This window comes from Lycium barbarum, chromosome 6, assembly GCF_019175385.1.
Source record: "Lycium barbarum isolate Lr01 chromosome 6, ASM1917538v2, whole genome shotgun sequence".
Lineage (NCBI taxonomy): Eukaryota > Viridiplantae > Streptophyta > Magnoliopsida > Solanales > Solanaceae > Lycium > Lycium barbarum.
In genome coordinates, this window is record NC_083342.1 from 129,313,022 (window position 1) to 129,327,988 (window position 14,967).

Below are 14,967 nucleotides of genomic sequence, written 5' to 3' on the forward strand. Positions count from 1 at the left end.
AATACGGAGACTCACTAAGGAGAATCGCGGTATCTTTTGCAAAATATACAAACCATAAAGACTAACTACATTGAGTAACCAAATTAATTATGTTGAATCCGTGCATCATAGTTTGCTAGTATATATATTTGTGCTTAAAGATAAGCAACTAAATGAAACAACACATATCCAATTGACTTCTAATTTGATTCTTTTGGTTTGTGGAGAGAACTGAGAGGGGGTACACTGTCCATATGAATGAATAAAACAAGATTAAAGAGATCACATAATGAACCTTCTAAGAAAAACTTTGGATACAGAAATAATTTTTCAAAGTATATCTGACAAATGAAATAATATGACGTATTAAAATCACGTATAGTAGACTGACACTAGTAATTCTTTCCACCTCAAAATACTTATTATAATTTCTGTTCTGGAAATGTCAATACAAGGAATGAACACAAGAAAGTGTTATATTATTAAGAGAAGTTCTAGAATATTTTAATGAAATTAGGTGAAATGCACGGTGTTAATTTTTTAAAACAATCAAGTTACTTATTGAGTAATATAATTACAAGTAAATCAATCAATAAACATTAAAATGATAATCTGGTAAAAATAATAACTAACCTACTGTGTCACATGTTAAAATGATGATCTGGTAAAAATTCACTGTCAGTTTATAATCAATAACCTAAATCCTATTTTAATTAATACGTGCACAACATATATATTTTCACTGGTATTAATTAATAGTGTTGCTGTGTCTGCCATGAAAGAATATTAGCTTTTCCTGTAATTATTTACTCTAAATACTTTTTCAACTTATATTTTAATTATTATTATTATAGTCAAAGGTTCTTATCAGTGTCCCGCGAAATATGGAGGATGATCTTTTAGGATAGAGACACAGGTTGTGGGAACATTATGGGGTAGTTGACGTAGCAGCCAACGAAAAGAAAATTGAAAACTAAAATCCAAAAAAAGAAAAGAAGAAAAGATAGGGCTTTGTTGTATAAATTTCAATGGCTAGGTGGAGGAAGAGAAAATATTACAGTAGTACTAGTAGCCCCAAAAAGTCTTTAAAATTCCAAATAAGACAAAAAAACAGATTATTTAAATCTTAGCTTTCACCAGCTTAAAAGCTACCTATTAAGAGTACTTGCAAATTTTTAATGTTCACACACAGTGGTTTGAAATTGAATTAGTAATTATTACTAATATTCTATTGCCAAAAATTAAAGCCAGTTCACATCAACAACCCCGTGAAGACGGAAGAAAAAGGAGACAGCGATACTTATAACACTAGTATATATATGGGGAGAAAATTAGTAGTAGTATTAATGGTAGCCAAAAGGTCTCCAAGTTTAGAGGAGATTGAGATTTGTAAAAGATAAGCTTTGTCCTCTTCTAGCTCTTAATTAAAGTAAGTACCCAGTTCCTCTTAAGCCCTTATATATTCAACCTTTATGGATATGCACTTCACAGCTTAATTAATTTGCTAAACTTCTTTGATCTTTCCAGGAGTTCTCCAATTTGCTTCTGGGGATTACAACAGAAAAACTTTTACAGGTAATTATTTAGTGCAATAAGTTGATTGCCGGTAATTTATTCTAAAACGTCTAATATTATCGGCTATTGAACATTTGCTGCGAATGAATTCCTTTTTACTCGATAGAATTGTCATTAAAATCTTTAACGGCCTGAGTTATAGTGACACATAGTCAATTGCAGGTAAATTGTTTTGCTAAAGACTATTTTTGTCGTAGACAGTTTCAGAGTCCAAACTCTTGAAAACCTAGACAATTTTCGCGTTTTTTTTTTTTTTCAAATTATAATGAAAGATGGAACTCAGAATCGAATCTATATGTTATTTTTGCAGGAAATGGAATATTATGGCTTTAATCAACAGTGGCCTATGAACTCATTTGATGAGCTAAGTGCAATATCTACAGCTGCTTCATTTGGTGAGAATTTGCATGAGTCTTTCCCCTCTCTGCCAATATTAGGTCATAAAAGGCCTATAGAAATGTCCCAAGTTGTTGAAGAAAGGCCACTAAAGAATCCCAAAACTAGTCACAGCTGGAATAATAATAATTCCTATGAAAATGATCAAATTTTGAGCTCACAATCTGTGGCTTCTCCCAACTACCATTTAATCAACTCATCAAATAATTACACTAACCAACAAGTTGTGACAATGAAGCCTAAGGAGGAAACAATTTTGTCATCCAGCAGTATAACTTTTGCAGCTGAACACAGCAATATGGTTTGTCAACATTCTTTTGCCAATCAGAATTACATGTTTAAGGCTAATAACCATCAAGGAACTAATAAGAGTGTTAGTACAAATGGAAAATTAACACAAGCTCAAGATCACATCATTGCTGAGAGGAAAAGACGCGAAAAGCTCAGCCAAAGGTTCATTGCTTTATCTTCTCTAATTCCTGGACTAAAAAAGGTAGAAGCACTTTTCCCTATCAACCTTATGAATGTGTTTGGTATGATAGAAGTCATTTTTCATATTCTACTTTCTCTGAAAATGACCTATTTCTTGAAAATATGTTTTGGTGTATATATGGTTGGAATTAAAGTGAAAGATATTCTGAAAAAAGTTATTTACTAAAGATATGATAATGAATTAGCACATCGTCGGATAACGCTTTGATGATTTCTCTTTTAGTCTTAAAGATTGATAGTTATGTTTACACTACCAGAAAATTGCTACATATCTTAATCTCGAAGGATGTACATTCCATCAAAATTGAAACCCGTTGAAAATGTTACCAACGAGCCAAATTCCTACAAAATTCGTTGGAAATTCCTATAGGGAATTAACAATTTTTTAGTGTGTAATAAGTGTTAGTTGGAATACTAATATTGCTTAGTTAGATAGCTATGAAGGAAAATGATTCCGCCCAAAAGTGAGAGAAAGCATTTTCCTCGAAAAATTATCCGACCAAATATCATAAGATGACTTTTTGAAAAATATTTTTCTTCATTTCAAACACTCTGTATAAGTAATACTTAATAATCTTAATTTCAGTATCTAAGGTTATAAAATATCCATACTAAAAATTTTATTTGGTGAATAGATGGACAAGGCTTCAGTTCTTGGAGATGCAATAAAATACTTGAAACAACTCCAAGAGAAAGTGAAGACACTTGAGGAGCAAACAAAGAAAAAGGCAGTGGAGTCTGCTGTATTTATCAAGAAATATGAACTTTATGGAGATGGTGAAAATTCTTCATCAGATGAAAACTATTCCAGTGGTACTCTACCAGTTGATGAGCCACTTCCAGAAATTGAAGCAAGAATATCTGAGAGAGATGTGCTAATTAGAATCCACTGTGAGAAAAAGAAAGGAATTGTTGACAAAACTGTGGCTGAAATTGAGAAACTTCATCTATCAGTCATCAATACTTGTGCCTTGTCTTTTGGAACTTCTGCTCTTGACATTACTATCATTGCTCAGGTATACATTATTTTGAGTTTAAGTCCTATATATGCATTGGAGTTTAAAAAAAATATTACACAATCAAATCGTTTATAGGTTGCGTAATTATAACTTTGTAACATGGTAATTATGTTGACTAATTTGAGTTAATATAACTTAAAATCTTAATTCCATGCAGATGGATGAGGAATTTGCAATGACAGTCCAGGATCTTGTCAAGAATTTGCGCTCATCTCTTAAAATGTTTATGTGAAGGACGTGTTCGACTGTTGGAGTTTTTTTAATCATAGTGAATTTGGTAAGACGGAAGTCATTTTTCATGAAAAATGTTTTCCTAAATACTTTCTCTTTTTTCAAGTTAATTTCTTGGATGTTTAGGCTTGCGAAGTCGAATTCACTCTTTTTCAAACCATGTCATTTGAAGCTTGTTTGCCGTGGGGTTAATTAATTCATTTTGTAGGGAGGATTTTTTTTACTACTCTTTTCTGCATGGTTAATTTGTTAATTAAGCATGTTCGTTTTATCCCCCTATTGTAAAGACATAGATGACCCCATGGCTTAGGCTTTTTTTTCTCCTTTATACATATTTTTCCACGAGGAAGGTTGAGAAATTCAACGAATACCAAGTGGTCGGAGAAAGGGACAATAGAAGGTTTTAATTTTTTTTTTGAGGGTGAAGAGGCAGGCTGCAGGCTTTGTATTTACTTTCATTTGTCAATGTTTTAGACATCCTCTTGAAATTATCTTTTAATTTGGAGGGTCTCTTTCGTTGTTATTTAATGTCATTTAGTTTATGATATGGAATAAAGCCACATTATTATCAATATCTACTTCTTTGATATATAGAGTTGATTCATGAATTAATAATGCACTTTCCTTTTTTAAGTAATTGTTCTATCTTATTTTACCTCTACAAGACGAAATATATAACGAATTTAAGTTATATACATCATCAGTGTAAAAATATATTATTTCATTAGGTAACATTTATTTGTTATAGCAGGAACCTGACTTATTTTAAAGAATACAAGTCCAACATTTAAAGAGATTTATCTGTAGATATCGTATCGTTCGATCTAATTGTATAAAAAATTCTTTATCACTGAGTACAAGCATGTATATAATTAACGTAAGCTCGTATATACTTTCATCTAATTAATTGTGTTGTTTTTTCAACATTACATTGACAACTATATTCCTCTGATGTGAATAATATTCCTGGAATCTTGCAATTATTGAGATGATTACTCACACTTGAACAGTTGAACTATCTGAAACCTTCTCTAGTTCACTTTATCTGGATATGAACTTCATAATGATTTGCAAAGCTTGCATAATCTGGAGATCATTTCTTATAAGAATTAAATTAAACTAATTCAAAAATAATTCATCAAAAATGAAGTGAAGAGAGCTATATGAATCATTCCTTTCTCCAATTGAAAAGTTGAAAAGGAAATACTCTTTAGGTCCAATTTAGTATGACATTTTTTTTTTTAACGTCGTGACACAATAAAAAAGTGTATGGTGCTTATTTGATACACAAGTAAAAGAAACCTAAGAAAGTTATTTTACCTTAACATCTTAATTTTCCATACTTAGTGAGACATGTCGAATTACAACAGCACTTTAAATTTGTCAGAAATCATGTATAGTTTCATTAATATTAACAAAATATTCCTATGTGAATTTTGCCGAATTCGATTTTCGTGTTCCAAGAACTACCAAACTAAGACCGGTTCGGTTTAATACTGTTAGATATTTTTTAATATTTGGAGGTCTTAAATTAAAAAGATACATCTGTTCATGAAAAGACGGGACTATTCTAAAAAGTCATCTCTGAAATTTATAAATATAAGAACACTCCATAAGTCATCTGCAGGTATAACACGGGTTTTGTTGTATCCTGAAGGAAATTGCTTGTATTTTCCCCAAATTGTATACGGGTAATATCCACGCCTCAAAGCAATTATCTTCTTCGCTTATGTTTATTTATTTATCTTAAAGAGATATTGAATTGAGAAGAAGATACAATTTCTGCAATGGGCGGAGACTTCCAAAAAAAAAACTGATCCAGTGATTGACGAATAGATAAAGAAGACAGCGCTAGATGAATTGGGTTGCCTGACGTTGGATCATTTTTCCACGGAAGATGGGATCATTTACGGGGGATTCAATTTCATTAGTCAACGTAAAGTGCTGGACATCAATATGGACTACTGTGATACAGTACTTGGAAATGGAAGCATCATTGTTTACTGATCATAAAATCCACGGTCAAACAATTTGCTGGTGGAAAGTTTAATTCACCAAATTAAGTGAACGAGCCTATGTGTAATGAAAATGGTCTATAAATCTGATTTGAGAGGGGAAGCATCCATTAGATAGAAGTGAAACGGTGTGAAACCAAATGGTAAACCCACTGACTTTGTTGGCGTGTCTGTGGATACGAAAGAAATATTGACGAGGAAGTGATTTGATTTTTCGAACAAGTCCCGCCACATATTCTCTCATGTACTAACATAGTTTCATAATGTACAACGGAACGAATAAAATGACCATGATACATGAGCAACATATACATGGTCGATGTGATCAGGAAGCAATTGCCTGTTATCAAAGAAAAAAATCGAGTTCTACTTTCTTAACTCTACTTATTATTTCTTTATGAATTTCTACCTTTCTGACTTTTATGAAATTTATTTTCATATGTTAAGGTAGATAATCAGCGCATGATGATCTTGAAATGCATTCTAATTAAGTATAGGAGTAACATATTTGATATGCTTATTATAAATTTGTTATTCTGCACCAAAGAATATTATCATGGCATAACTATGTTGCATAAAGATCATATAAATTTTAGTTTCAGGCTGTGGGATGATATATATGAATTCCTTTATTTTGATGGATAATATTTAGGCTTGAAAGTTGTTAGAATAATTTAAAATCTAGAGAAAAGGTACTTTATTTGTAGATCATTTTGGGTACATTAACGGTTGAAGAGTTTTTGTAATTAACGTCTTCGTATTATAACAAATAAGTTTATAACGGTGAATGCTTTAATTGGCGCCAAAATGATTTACAAAGTAATTCTAGTTCATATGGATTGTGAAAAGGGTAATTTAAAAGACATTTTATATGAATTTGATGTCTTAATATAAAATATTGATACTTTGTGCATTACCATTGACAACAATATGATATTGAATTGTCTAGAATATTTCATTTAAAATGTGGAGGCGTTTGACTTATGATTAAAAGTCAATATTGAATTCAATGTTAATATAATCTTGAAGAACTTGAGACATAAATTGCATAGCTCTTCAACTCCCACAAAATCCTTAGTGGATATTGATATGACAATGAATGAATTCATAATTTTGTCGGTCTTGGTGATGTCTAGTTGATGAGACAACTAATTTGAAATTTGAATATGATTGACCATACGTCTTTTCAGAAAAATTGTGTTATTTTATGAAAGGGTGTCACTTGAAATGTTATGTTCTCTCGGGTAAAGATGTCACTTCATATGTTCTTACTTTTAAAATAAGATTTCAAGTATTTAGTATTATTTGGAAATGACACTTAAAATATTTAAAGTGTGGGGGGTGCTTGGCTTATGATTCATAGCCAATATTATTTGAAGAAGTTTAAGATATAAAATTATTTCTTCAACTCCCACAAAATATATTTTAATTTTGGTATATATAGATATAGTAGTTAGAAATTTACAACTTCACAATTTTTGTGATGATTAGTTGATGGAACTACCAATTTGATAGTTAGATTGTGAGCCTTCCTATAAATGTTGTGTTCTTTCATGAAATAGTGACACTTAAAAGGTATTGATTTCTCATGAAAAAATGTGTCTGTTAGACAACTCTTTGTATATAGAGGTATGATTTTCATGAACACAGGCCGTTTTGGTCTATAAATTTAAGAATCATTTGATTAAATGATAAGGAAAAAAAATCCACTTTAAAATGGACTTGTACCTTGAATGGAGGTGTTACTTTGGGAGTGAAGCCAAACTGTTATTCCACAATATATGAAACGGAAAAGGGCCTAAAATGCCCTTGGACTATCGAATTTGGTACAAAAATACCCTCCGTCCACCTTTTCGTTGCAAGATGCCCTCGCCGTTAACCTTTTGGCTCAGAAATGCCTTTATCTTTAACGGGCTCCTTAAAATAAAATATTTAAATAATTATTTATTACGTGGCCTAATCTGATTGGCCCAAATTTAAACCCTCCCAAATTTTTAAAAAAAATCAACCCATGACTTTGATCCGATCCGACTGAAAAAAATCTCCACCACCACCATGTCAAAGATCCAATCTCTTTTCTTTTAAAAATAACATGGGGTCTTCTTATAAATTGAAGCTTCAAGCTCCATTAATGGCTTCTATGGAGTTTTCAACCTTTTTTTCTCAGGTTCTAAGCTCCAATTCTATGGTTATTCATTCTAACAACTTAAAAAGTAGTGTCACCCAATTGATTTTGACATCCAAATTTACAAATATGGAAATTTCGAGACAAGCTTGAATAGCTCCTCTAGTGGCTGCTTTAGTTCACTTCTTCAATGGAGTTTTTTTTTCAAGTATATTCAATCACACTTGAGCTCCAGAACCAAATTCCAATAGACAGGGTGCAAATCGCCAACAAATCTCGAAATCAAAATTTCAAATTGAGTTGAATGTTCATCAAAGAATATCTAAATTTATGGAGGTTTCATAAGTTTAAAAGGGGTAATTATTTCTTTCGAGTATTCAATTAGATTTCTAACAGAAGGATATGTTCATCGGAGCAAAGGGACTGATCTCCGGCTTTAATTAGGAATTTATCGTTAAATCATTGGGGATTTTAATCGGGGCAGGTACGGGCTATTAGGTGGATCCGGATTTTAGGTTAATAATAAAACTTACCAATAAGAACATGCCACGTATTAAATGAAATTCTTAATTATATTGGTGTGAAAAATAAGGGCATTTCTGAGCCAAAAGGTTAACGGCTAGAGCATTTTGGAGCAAAGAGGTGGAGTGAGGGTATTTTTATACCAAATTTGATAGTTTAGGGTCATTTTAGGCCCTTTTCCGTATATGAAATATTGAGCATACATATGCTAGAAGAGAAGAGAAATGATTGAGAAATGCATATGTTATTAACTGGTGCAATCCTTCTCTTATATTATTTTTATAATGATGCTACATTAAGATCATCCAACAATCATATATGTAATGGAAAGGCTAGACGTATTGGTCTATGACAAGCATATATGAAAGATTTGCTTTCAATCGGTCGCGATAATGATTTATGTTGAGCTTGCAAGATTTATTTAGAAGAAATGCAGTGCAAATAAATTGTGAGGGAGTAAGGCTAAAATCCTTAAATTAAACACAAGTAATGGGAACCCAACTTTGAGTTAGTATACACTCTAACAACACAAGTTCAATGGGTAATAACAAGTTAGACTTAATGCATATGGAGCCCCCTGAATTTGTCCCTTTTTTCCATTTTGGCACCTTAACTAAGTGTTGTTCCTATTGAACCTCTAAACTCGTCCTCAAGTGTGTCTATCAAACACAATCTGACTTACATAGTATTCTATCTTCAATGTAGCAACATGCTAATATATATTCTAATTTAATTATGCCATCTTTTAGCTAAGATTAACCGCAATTGAGCGGGAAAAAAAGAGTAAGCTCCTAATTAAGCTGACAATGGAAGAGCAGAACCAGCAGAAACTAACACATCTATGACCTAAAGAATAGCTTACCACACGTCTAAAATATTACTTCACCTTTATTATCACAGTTCAATTTTTGCTTCTAATAAAAAATAGATTTAAATGGTTTGATAGACACACTTGAAGACGAGTTCAGGAGTTCAATAGGAACAACACTTAGTTGAGGTGTCAAAATGGAAAAAAGGACAAATTTAGGGGGCTGTATATGCATTAAGTCAATAAGTTACTTTGTGTTGCTAAAGCATGAGTCTCCTCATTTAGAGCCTTAGCTTGAATCTAATGTACTGCATATTGTTATGTGAGGAGTTAAGGAGATGTAAAATGCTTGAAATAACAGGAGCACAGTGACAAACTTCACAGTGCAAACTATTACGAGAAGAGGTTGAATTAATTCTTATTGAAATTAGTAAATGTTTGCAGTAACAGGGACATAGTAGCTAAATTTCGCCTATGTGAATATTGAAGTGTTTCCGCTTCAAAGCAAGACTTAAAGTGTTGGTCTTGTAAGTATTCATGAAATCAGGATGAGCACATGGCCATAAACGTGCTAAAGCACAATACTTAGTTTTCTAAGATACTAAATAATATTATGTGCGTGATATTTTTGGTTTTGACACATGGAGCTGTGGTTCAAATCTTTAAAGATACCAATAACTTCGTCAGAACTTTAAAGTATTTGCACTAATGAAAAGTTTAAATCTATTATAAGATATTCTCCAGTATGCATAATATTATAAGAAATATTCAAATTAGTGGGGGATTGTTAGATATTTTGTAATATTTGGAGGTCTTAAATTGAACAGACTCATTTATTTATGAAAAGGCATGACTCTTATGAAAAATCATCTCTCAAATCTATAAATATAAGGACACTTCAGAAGTAGCATAAGAAAAATCTGCAGGTATAACACGGATTTTGTTGTATCCTCAAAGGAATTTCTTATATTTTCCCCAAATTGTATACGAGTAATATCTCTTTAAAGAAAGTCGATTTTTCACACCGCAAAGCAATTATCTTCTTCGATTATGTTTACTTATTTTTCTAACAAATACTTCAGATGCTTATGTTCCGTCTAATATCAATCTCGTAGCTGATCAATTGCAACGGGCTTTTAATTTCAAACTAGTATTATGAATAATCGATTCCAGCTTGTTCGATAAACGCTGATTTTTCAATATAAAGTTTTGAATTTGTGTAATACAAACCTCGCTTCACGCTGACTACAATGTGACGTCTATGCCTCAGCCTTTCCTTGTATCTCATATTCTCATGTCTCCCCCATGAATTATAAAATGTCCAAGTTGACAATTACGTATTTACTTAAGAAGGGCTCTGATTGTCATAGATATTTGAATAAACTACTTACCGACGACGTTTTCCTGCATTTTTTTTGCCGTACTAAATAATCAAGCCACCATTACTTTATGCTAATCAAACTTAACTCGCAGACTAATGTGCAGCCAACAAATGGATAGTTTGCTTAATGAAAAAATCAGTGTTAGAAAATTTGTTTTCTTTAATTATCTTTTAATGAGATTTCAACCCTTACCATTATGCAAATTAAAATAACCATTTTGAAACTATAGCCAACTTGAACTTATAATTAACAAGGAATAAAGTTGGTATATCGATGCGTCCCCACAAGATATCGTAATCTTTCTGGACTCTTCAAGATTCCACGACTTTTGCTTATGTAATGACAATTATTAGGCAGCCAACTGATGAGCATGCTAAATTAAGTGTGGGAAATAATTGTGATACGTAGAAGTTGCTTAGGAGATTTTTTTCATTTTGAACAATTTGTTGAAAATTTTCTAACTTTGATTAAATATATAAAAGAACATGCATGTTGTCATTCGTTTTTGTCATTTTTAGGCAAATGTTGAAAAAAGAACAGATAATATTTGTAGTTGGTTTAGCTAATGACATTCAAGGCAATAATTGAACTTAGGCTTGAAAAACTTGTATGATAGCAGTAATATAATTAAGCTCCTTTTTTTTCTTTTTTCGGTGTACTCTTTTGATACTCTACTATCTAATCAAACTGCTAAAAAAGTAAATTGCTCAATTTTAAATTAATTCCTAAAAAATATGGAAAGCTTGCCTACGCGCAAAGAGACTAGTAGTTATGCAACTTTTATCCCTTCACTCATGGAAGTTTTGTTGGTTCAGCCAAAAGTCAAAACAAAGTAACGTAGTCTTTCTTCATTTTAATTTATCTGGCATAATTTGTAACAATAAACGTTTTTCATTAAAAATAAATGGTAAGTTTATAATTAGATGTTTTCAAACATAAAATTGTGTTATTTTTTTTTTTCAATGGATTAATAAGAAAATAGTATGTATCATAAAAATTAAGACGAAGGGAGTAAATGGTTTCTAATTAAAGAAATAATATAAAGTAGATTTGTATATAATGGTAGTAAAAAGTATTTTTTTGATGTCATAAGAAAGTCTCCTTAAGGCGATTTGGCGTTACTTTTTTTTTTTTTCGAGATTCTAGTTTGATCTCACAAAAAATAGGGTAATCTTTACTTTTGTGTGTTTAGTTTCATCTGTAATACCGTTACAAGTGCAAATTTTGTGCATCACTCCATGAAAGAAAATTATGTTTAACAAATATAAAATGTCAGAAAAAAGTAAAAGAAAAGACAAAACAAAAAAGTTAAAATGTGAAAGAAAGAGATAACAAATCCTAAAACAGCTGTCGTATCAGCTGTCGTATTTAACCATTTACACAAGTCCACGTCCTAGAAGGGCATTCTACACTGATGAGTTAGAACACATTCTAGAAGGTCAAAAACAGCACACATTTGGGTGGAGAACTATGACCAAAAGTTTATACGTGGCAGATTAAGAGAGCTTCGAGTTGAAATTAAACATCTTCCATTTTGGCATTTACGCTGCTGTACCTTTTGTATCACTTTTGACCAGATTTGTGGTCGGTCATTTTGACTGGAAGAAAGCAGGGAATATTATACTGCCATAATTTCAATACAATTTAAGTTATATATGTCAGTGAAATTTTAAGAAAACTTACATGTAGATAGATCATTGGAATTATCTAATCGCGTAAAATTCTTTATACAAACTGTGATATAACTTAAACTCATTTCAATATTCAATAATTTGATTTTATCAAATACTAAGGCTCTTTACAGCTTACACTGACAATACAAGGCATTTTTTTAACATTTAAAATTTCCTTACACTATCAAATTATCAATGATGAAAAATTAAACTTCTTTTTTTACATCAGATTGCACTGAACAGGCTCAGTGGCATGTGCAGAGCGATCACTCAATGTTGGAGATCATGTCGGCTTTGCGCGCATGTAGGGATGGCAATTGGGGCGGGGCAGGGCAGGGCGGGGCGGGGCAGGGATTTCTCTTAATGGGGCGGGGCAGGGGAACATTTAAATGGGGCGGGGCGGGGCAAAATTTATTTTTTGTAAAAAGTTGATGGGGCGGGGCAGGGCAGGGCAGGGCAGGTCAATATCTGGGTTGGTTAAAAAAAAAGATGACCCTGTTACAAAGACAACCTTTCCTTCTCTGCTCTTGCTTTTCAAAATCACGCTATGGCCTCACTATGGCTGTGGCTCTCTGCAATTTGTGCCGGATGTTTCACACAAACAAAAATATAAATTCAGAAGAACTTTACATTATATATAATTAGAACATGATGGTCAGTAAATTAATGACATGCATTTGCTTGTGGAAAAACATAATAATTTTCTCTTGTCAAGAAGTGGTGTTAGAGATTTTTGAAAGAAATTTATTCTTCATTGTCAAGTATCCAGATTAAAAAGCTTTCTCCAAAAGTTGTCCAAATAGTGTCTTAAAAATGATAACAAATCATTTAAAACTTAAAAGTATTGAACTTGGGTAAAAGTGTAAATCAGATACAATTTTTTCTACGTTATGTCATATGTAACTGGCACAAACTAACATGTGGTATTATTTTTCTCTTAGTAATATGCAAGTATACAATCAGTCAGAGAAAAGAATTAAGAATAGGGGTTTCATGGACCAATTACAAGATGTTAATATTAAAACTCTGCATCTACATGGGAATATAAAAATGGGAAAAAAAAATAATTCAGAAAAATTTATTTAGAATACTACAGAATAAAGAATAAAAAAATTATGTAAAAACATAAACGGGGCGGGGTGGGTCAAAATTGTCACGACCCAACCTAGGGCCATGACGAGTGACCGAGCTTAACATGCCCGATAATCCAACTTATGTTACCTGTACTCAAACATGGCATTCAATATGGTCTATTTAACTAAGTTTGAAAGTTGTAAATAGAATACCAAAGTCCATCTGTAACTCAAAACATCTCAAAACATACTTATATATACGTAACATATCACAAGGCAAGCCAACAAGGCTGCCGATACTTCTGTACAACAAAACAATGGCCGGCAAGGCCAAACAGTATCCATGACACCTACGTTGTCCGCAGACTACTAGGAGAGTATGACCGTGCATAAGTGACGGGACAGGGCCCCGTCGTACCCATAATGTATACAAACAAAATTATACCAAAACAGGAACAGTCTCCGAAGCAAGTGGAGTTGTCTGACTCTCAATGCTGACTCCTCCTAGGTGGCTGGATCGTTTAACCGCATCCCTGAACCTGCGGGCATGAAACACAGCCCTCGAAGAAAGGGGGTCAGTACGGAATATGTAAGGCAATATTGAATCATAAAACAAGGAAAAGCGTAACAGTAAGGAAGTCTATAAAGCAACCTGGGAGTAACCTGGAACAGCACTTTGAACCATGTCATAAGGTCCCTTACACAAATTCTAGCATACACAATATAAATATAGAATATCCTACTCGTAGTCGCTTCCGGCTAGTAACACAATAGTCCCTTCGGACGGCCGCTTCCGGCGTAGTCATGATGGCCCTTTCGGGCAGCCGCTTCCGGCTTAGCTAGGGTGGCCCCTTCGGGCAGCCGCTTCCGACTTAAGAATATCATAATCCAGCTGATCAGGTGGAACAATAACAATACATATGATATACAGTATGAATATGTAATGAAGTTACAAAACGTTGCACCCCTTTAGGAGTGGTTTCTATTACAACTCCCTTTGGAAAGATTTTGAGAACAGGTTTTAAAGTTTCCTTCATTTACCATTTGCTTTGTGGTGAACATGTAAGTATAATGTATCGCAGAAGCTTCCTTCGAATTATCAACAAGAGTATAGCATGAACGAAACAAGACATTGGATATCGACTCCAAATCCAACTAAGAATAGAGTACTTATGTTTTACGTTCTTTAGGAGTCATAAAAAAGGGATCATGCCAAAATATGAAAGAAGGGTTAGCCTTACATACCTTATTTATGCCTCAAGCTAATCTTCGAGTCCCTTCCCGAGCTTAGTCAACTAAAATACCATCAACAATATAGGGATTAAGACTAGGCCAACTAGCTTATTCTAACTAATCATTTATTCTGTCGCCTAACGGGATTTGGACAGCATCTCCCCTATAATCCTACCAACCCAACAATTCCAAATTAAGCTAATAACCAACAACAACAACAAATCTAACAATTTACAACAATAATATGACTAAACTCATCTTACAATTCTATCCAAAACAGCCCCTAAACCACAACGCCTTAATAATCGGTATACGATAATTATAACTATATTTCTAACACTTTAATCCGTTAAATCTCCACGTAATAATCTCAATAACAAAGATGAGAAAATAATACATACCTTAGCAGCAGCTCAACCATGAAAATATCATCCCCCAAGCTCA

General features: G+C 32.7%; 1 protein-coding gene across 1 annotated transcript; it reads left to right on the forward strand.

Annotated features, from left to right (window-relative positions):
* Positions 1-1,137: 1,137 nt before the first annotated feature.
* Positions 1,138-4,279, forward strand: LOC132598889 (transcription factor bHLH18-like). The gene is made up of 5 exons (XM_060312033.1): positions 1,138-1,408; positions 1,507-1,554; positions 1,865-2,443; positions 3,078-3,458; positions 3,619-4,279. The coding sequence occupies exons 3-5, from the start codon at positions 1,868-1,870 to the stop codon at positions 3,691-3,693; spliced, it is 1,032 nt and encodes a 343-aa protein (XP_060168016.1). The 5' UTR covers positions 1,138-1,408; positions 1,507-1,554; positions 1,865-1,867; the 3' UTR covers positions 3,694-4,279.
* Positions 4,280-14,967: the final 10,688 nt, after the last annotated feature.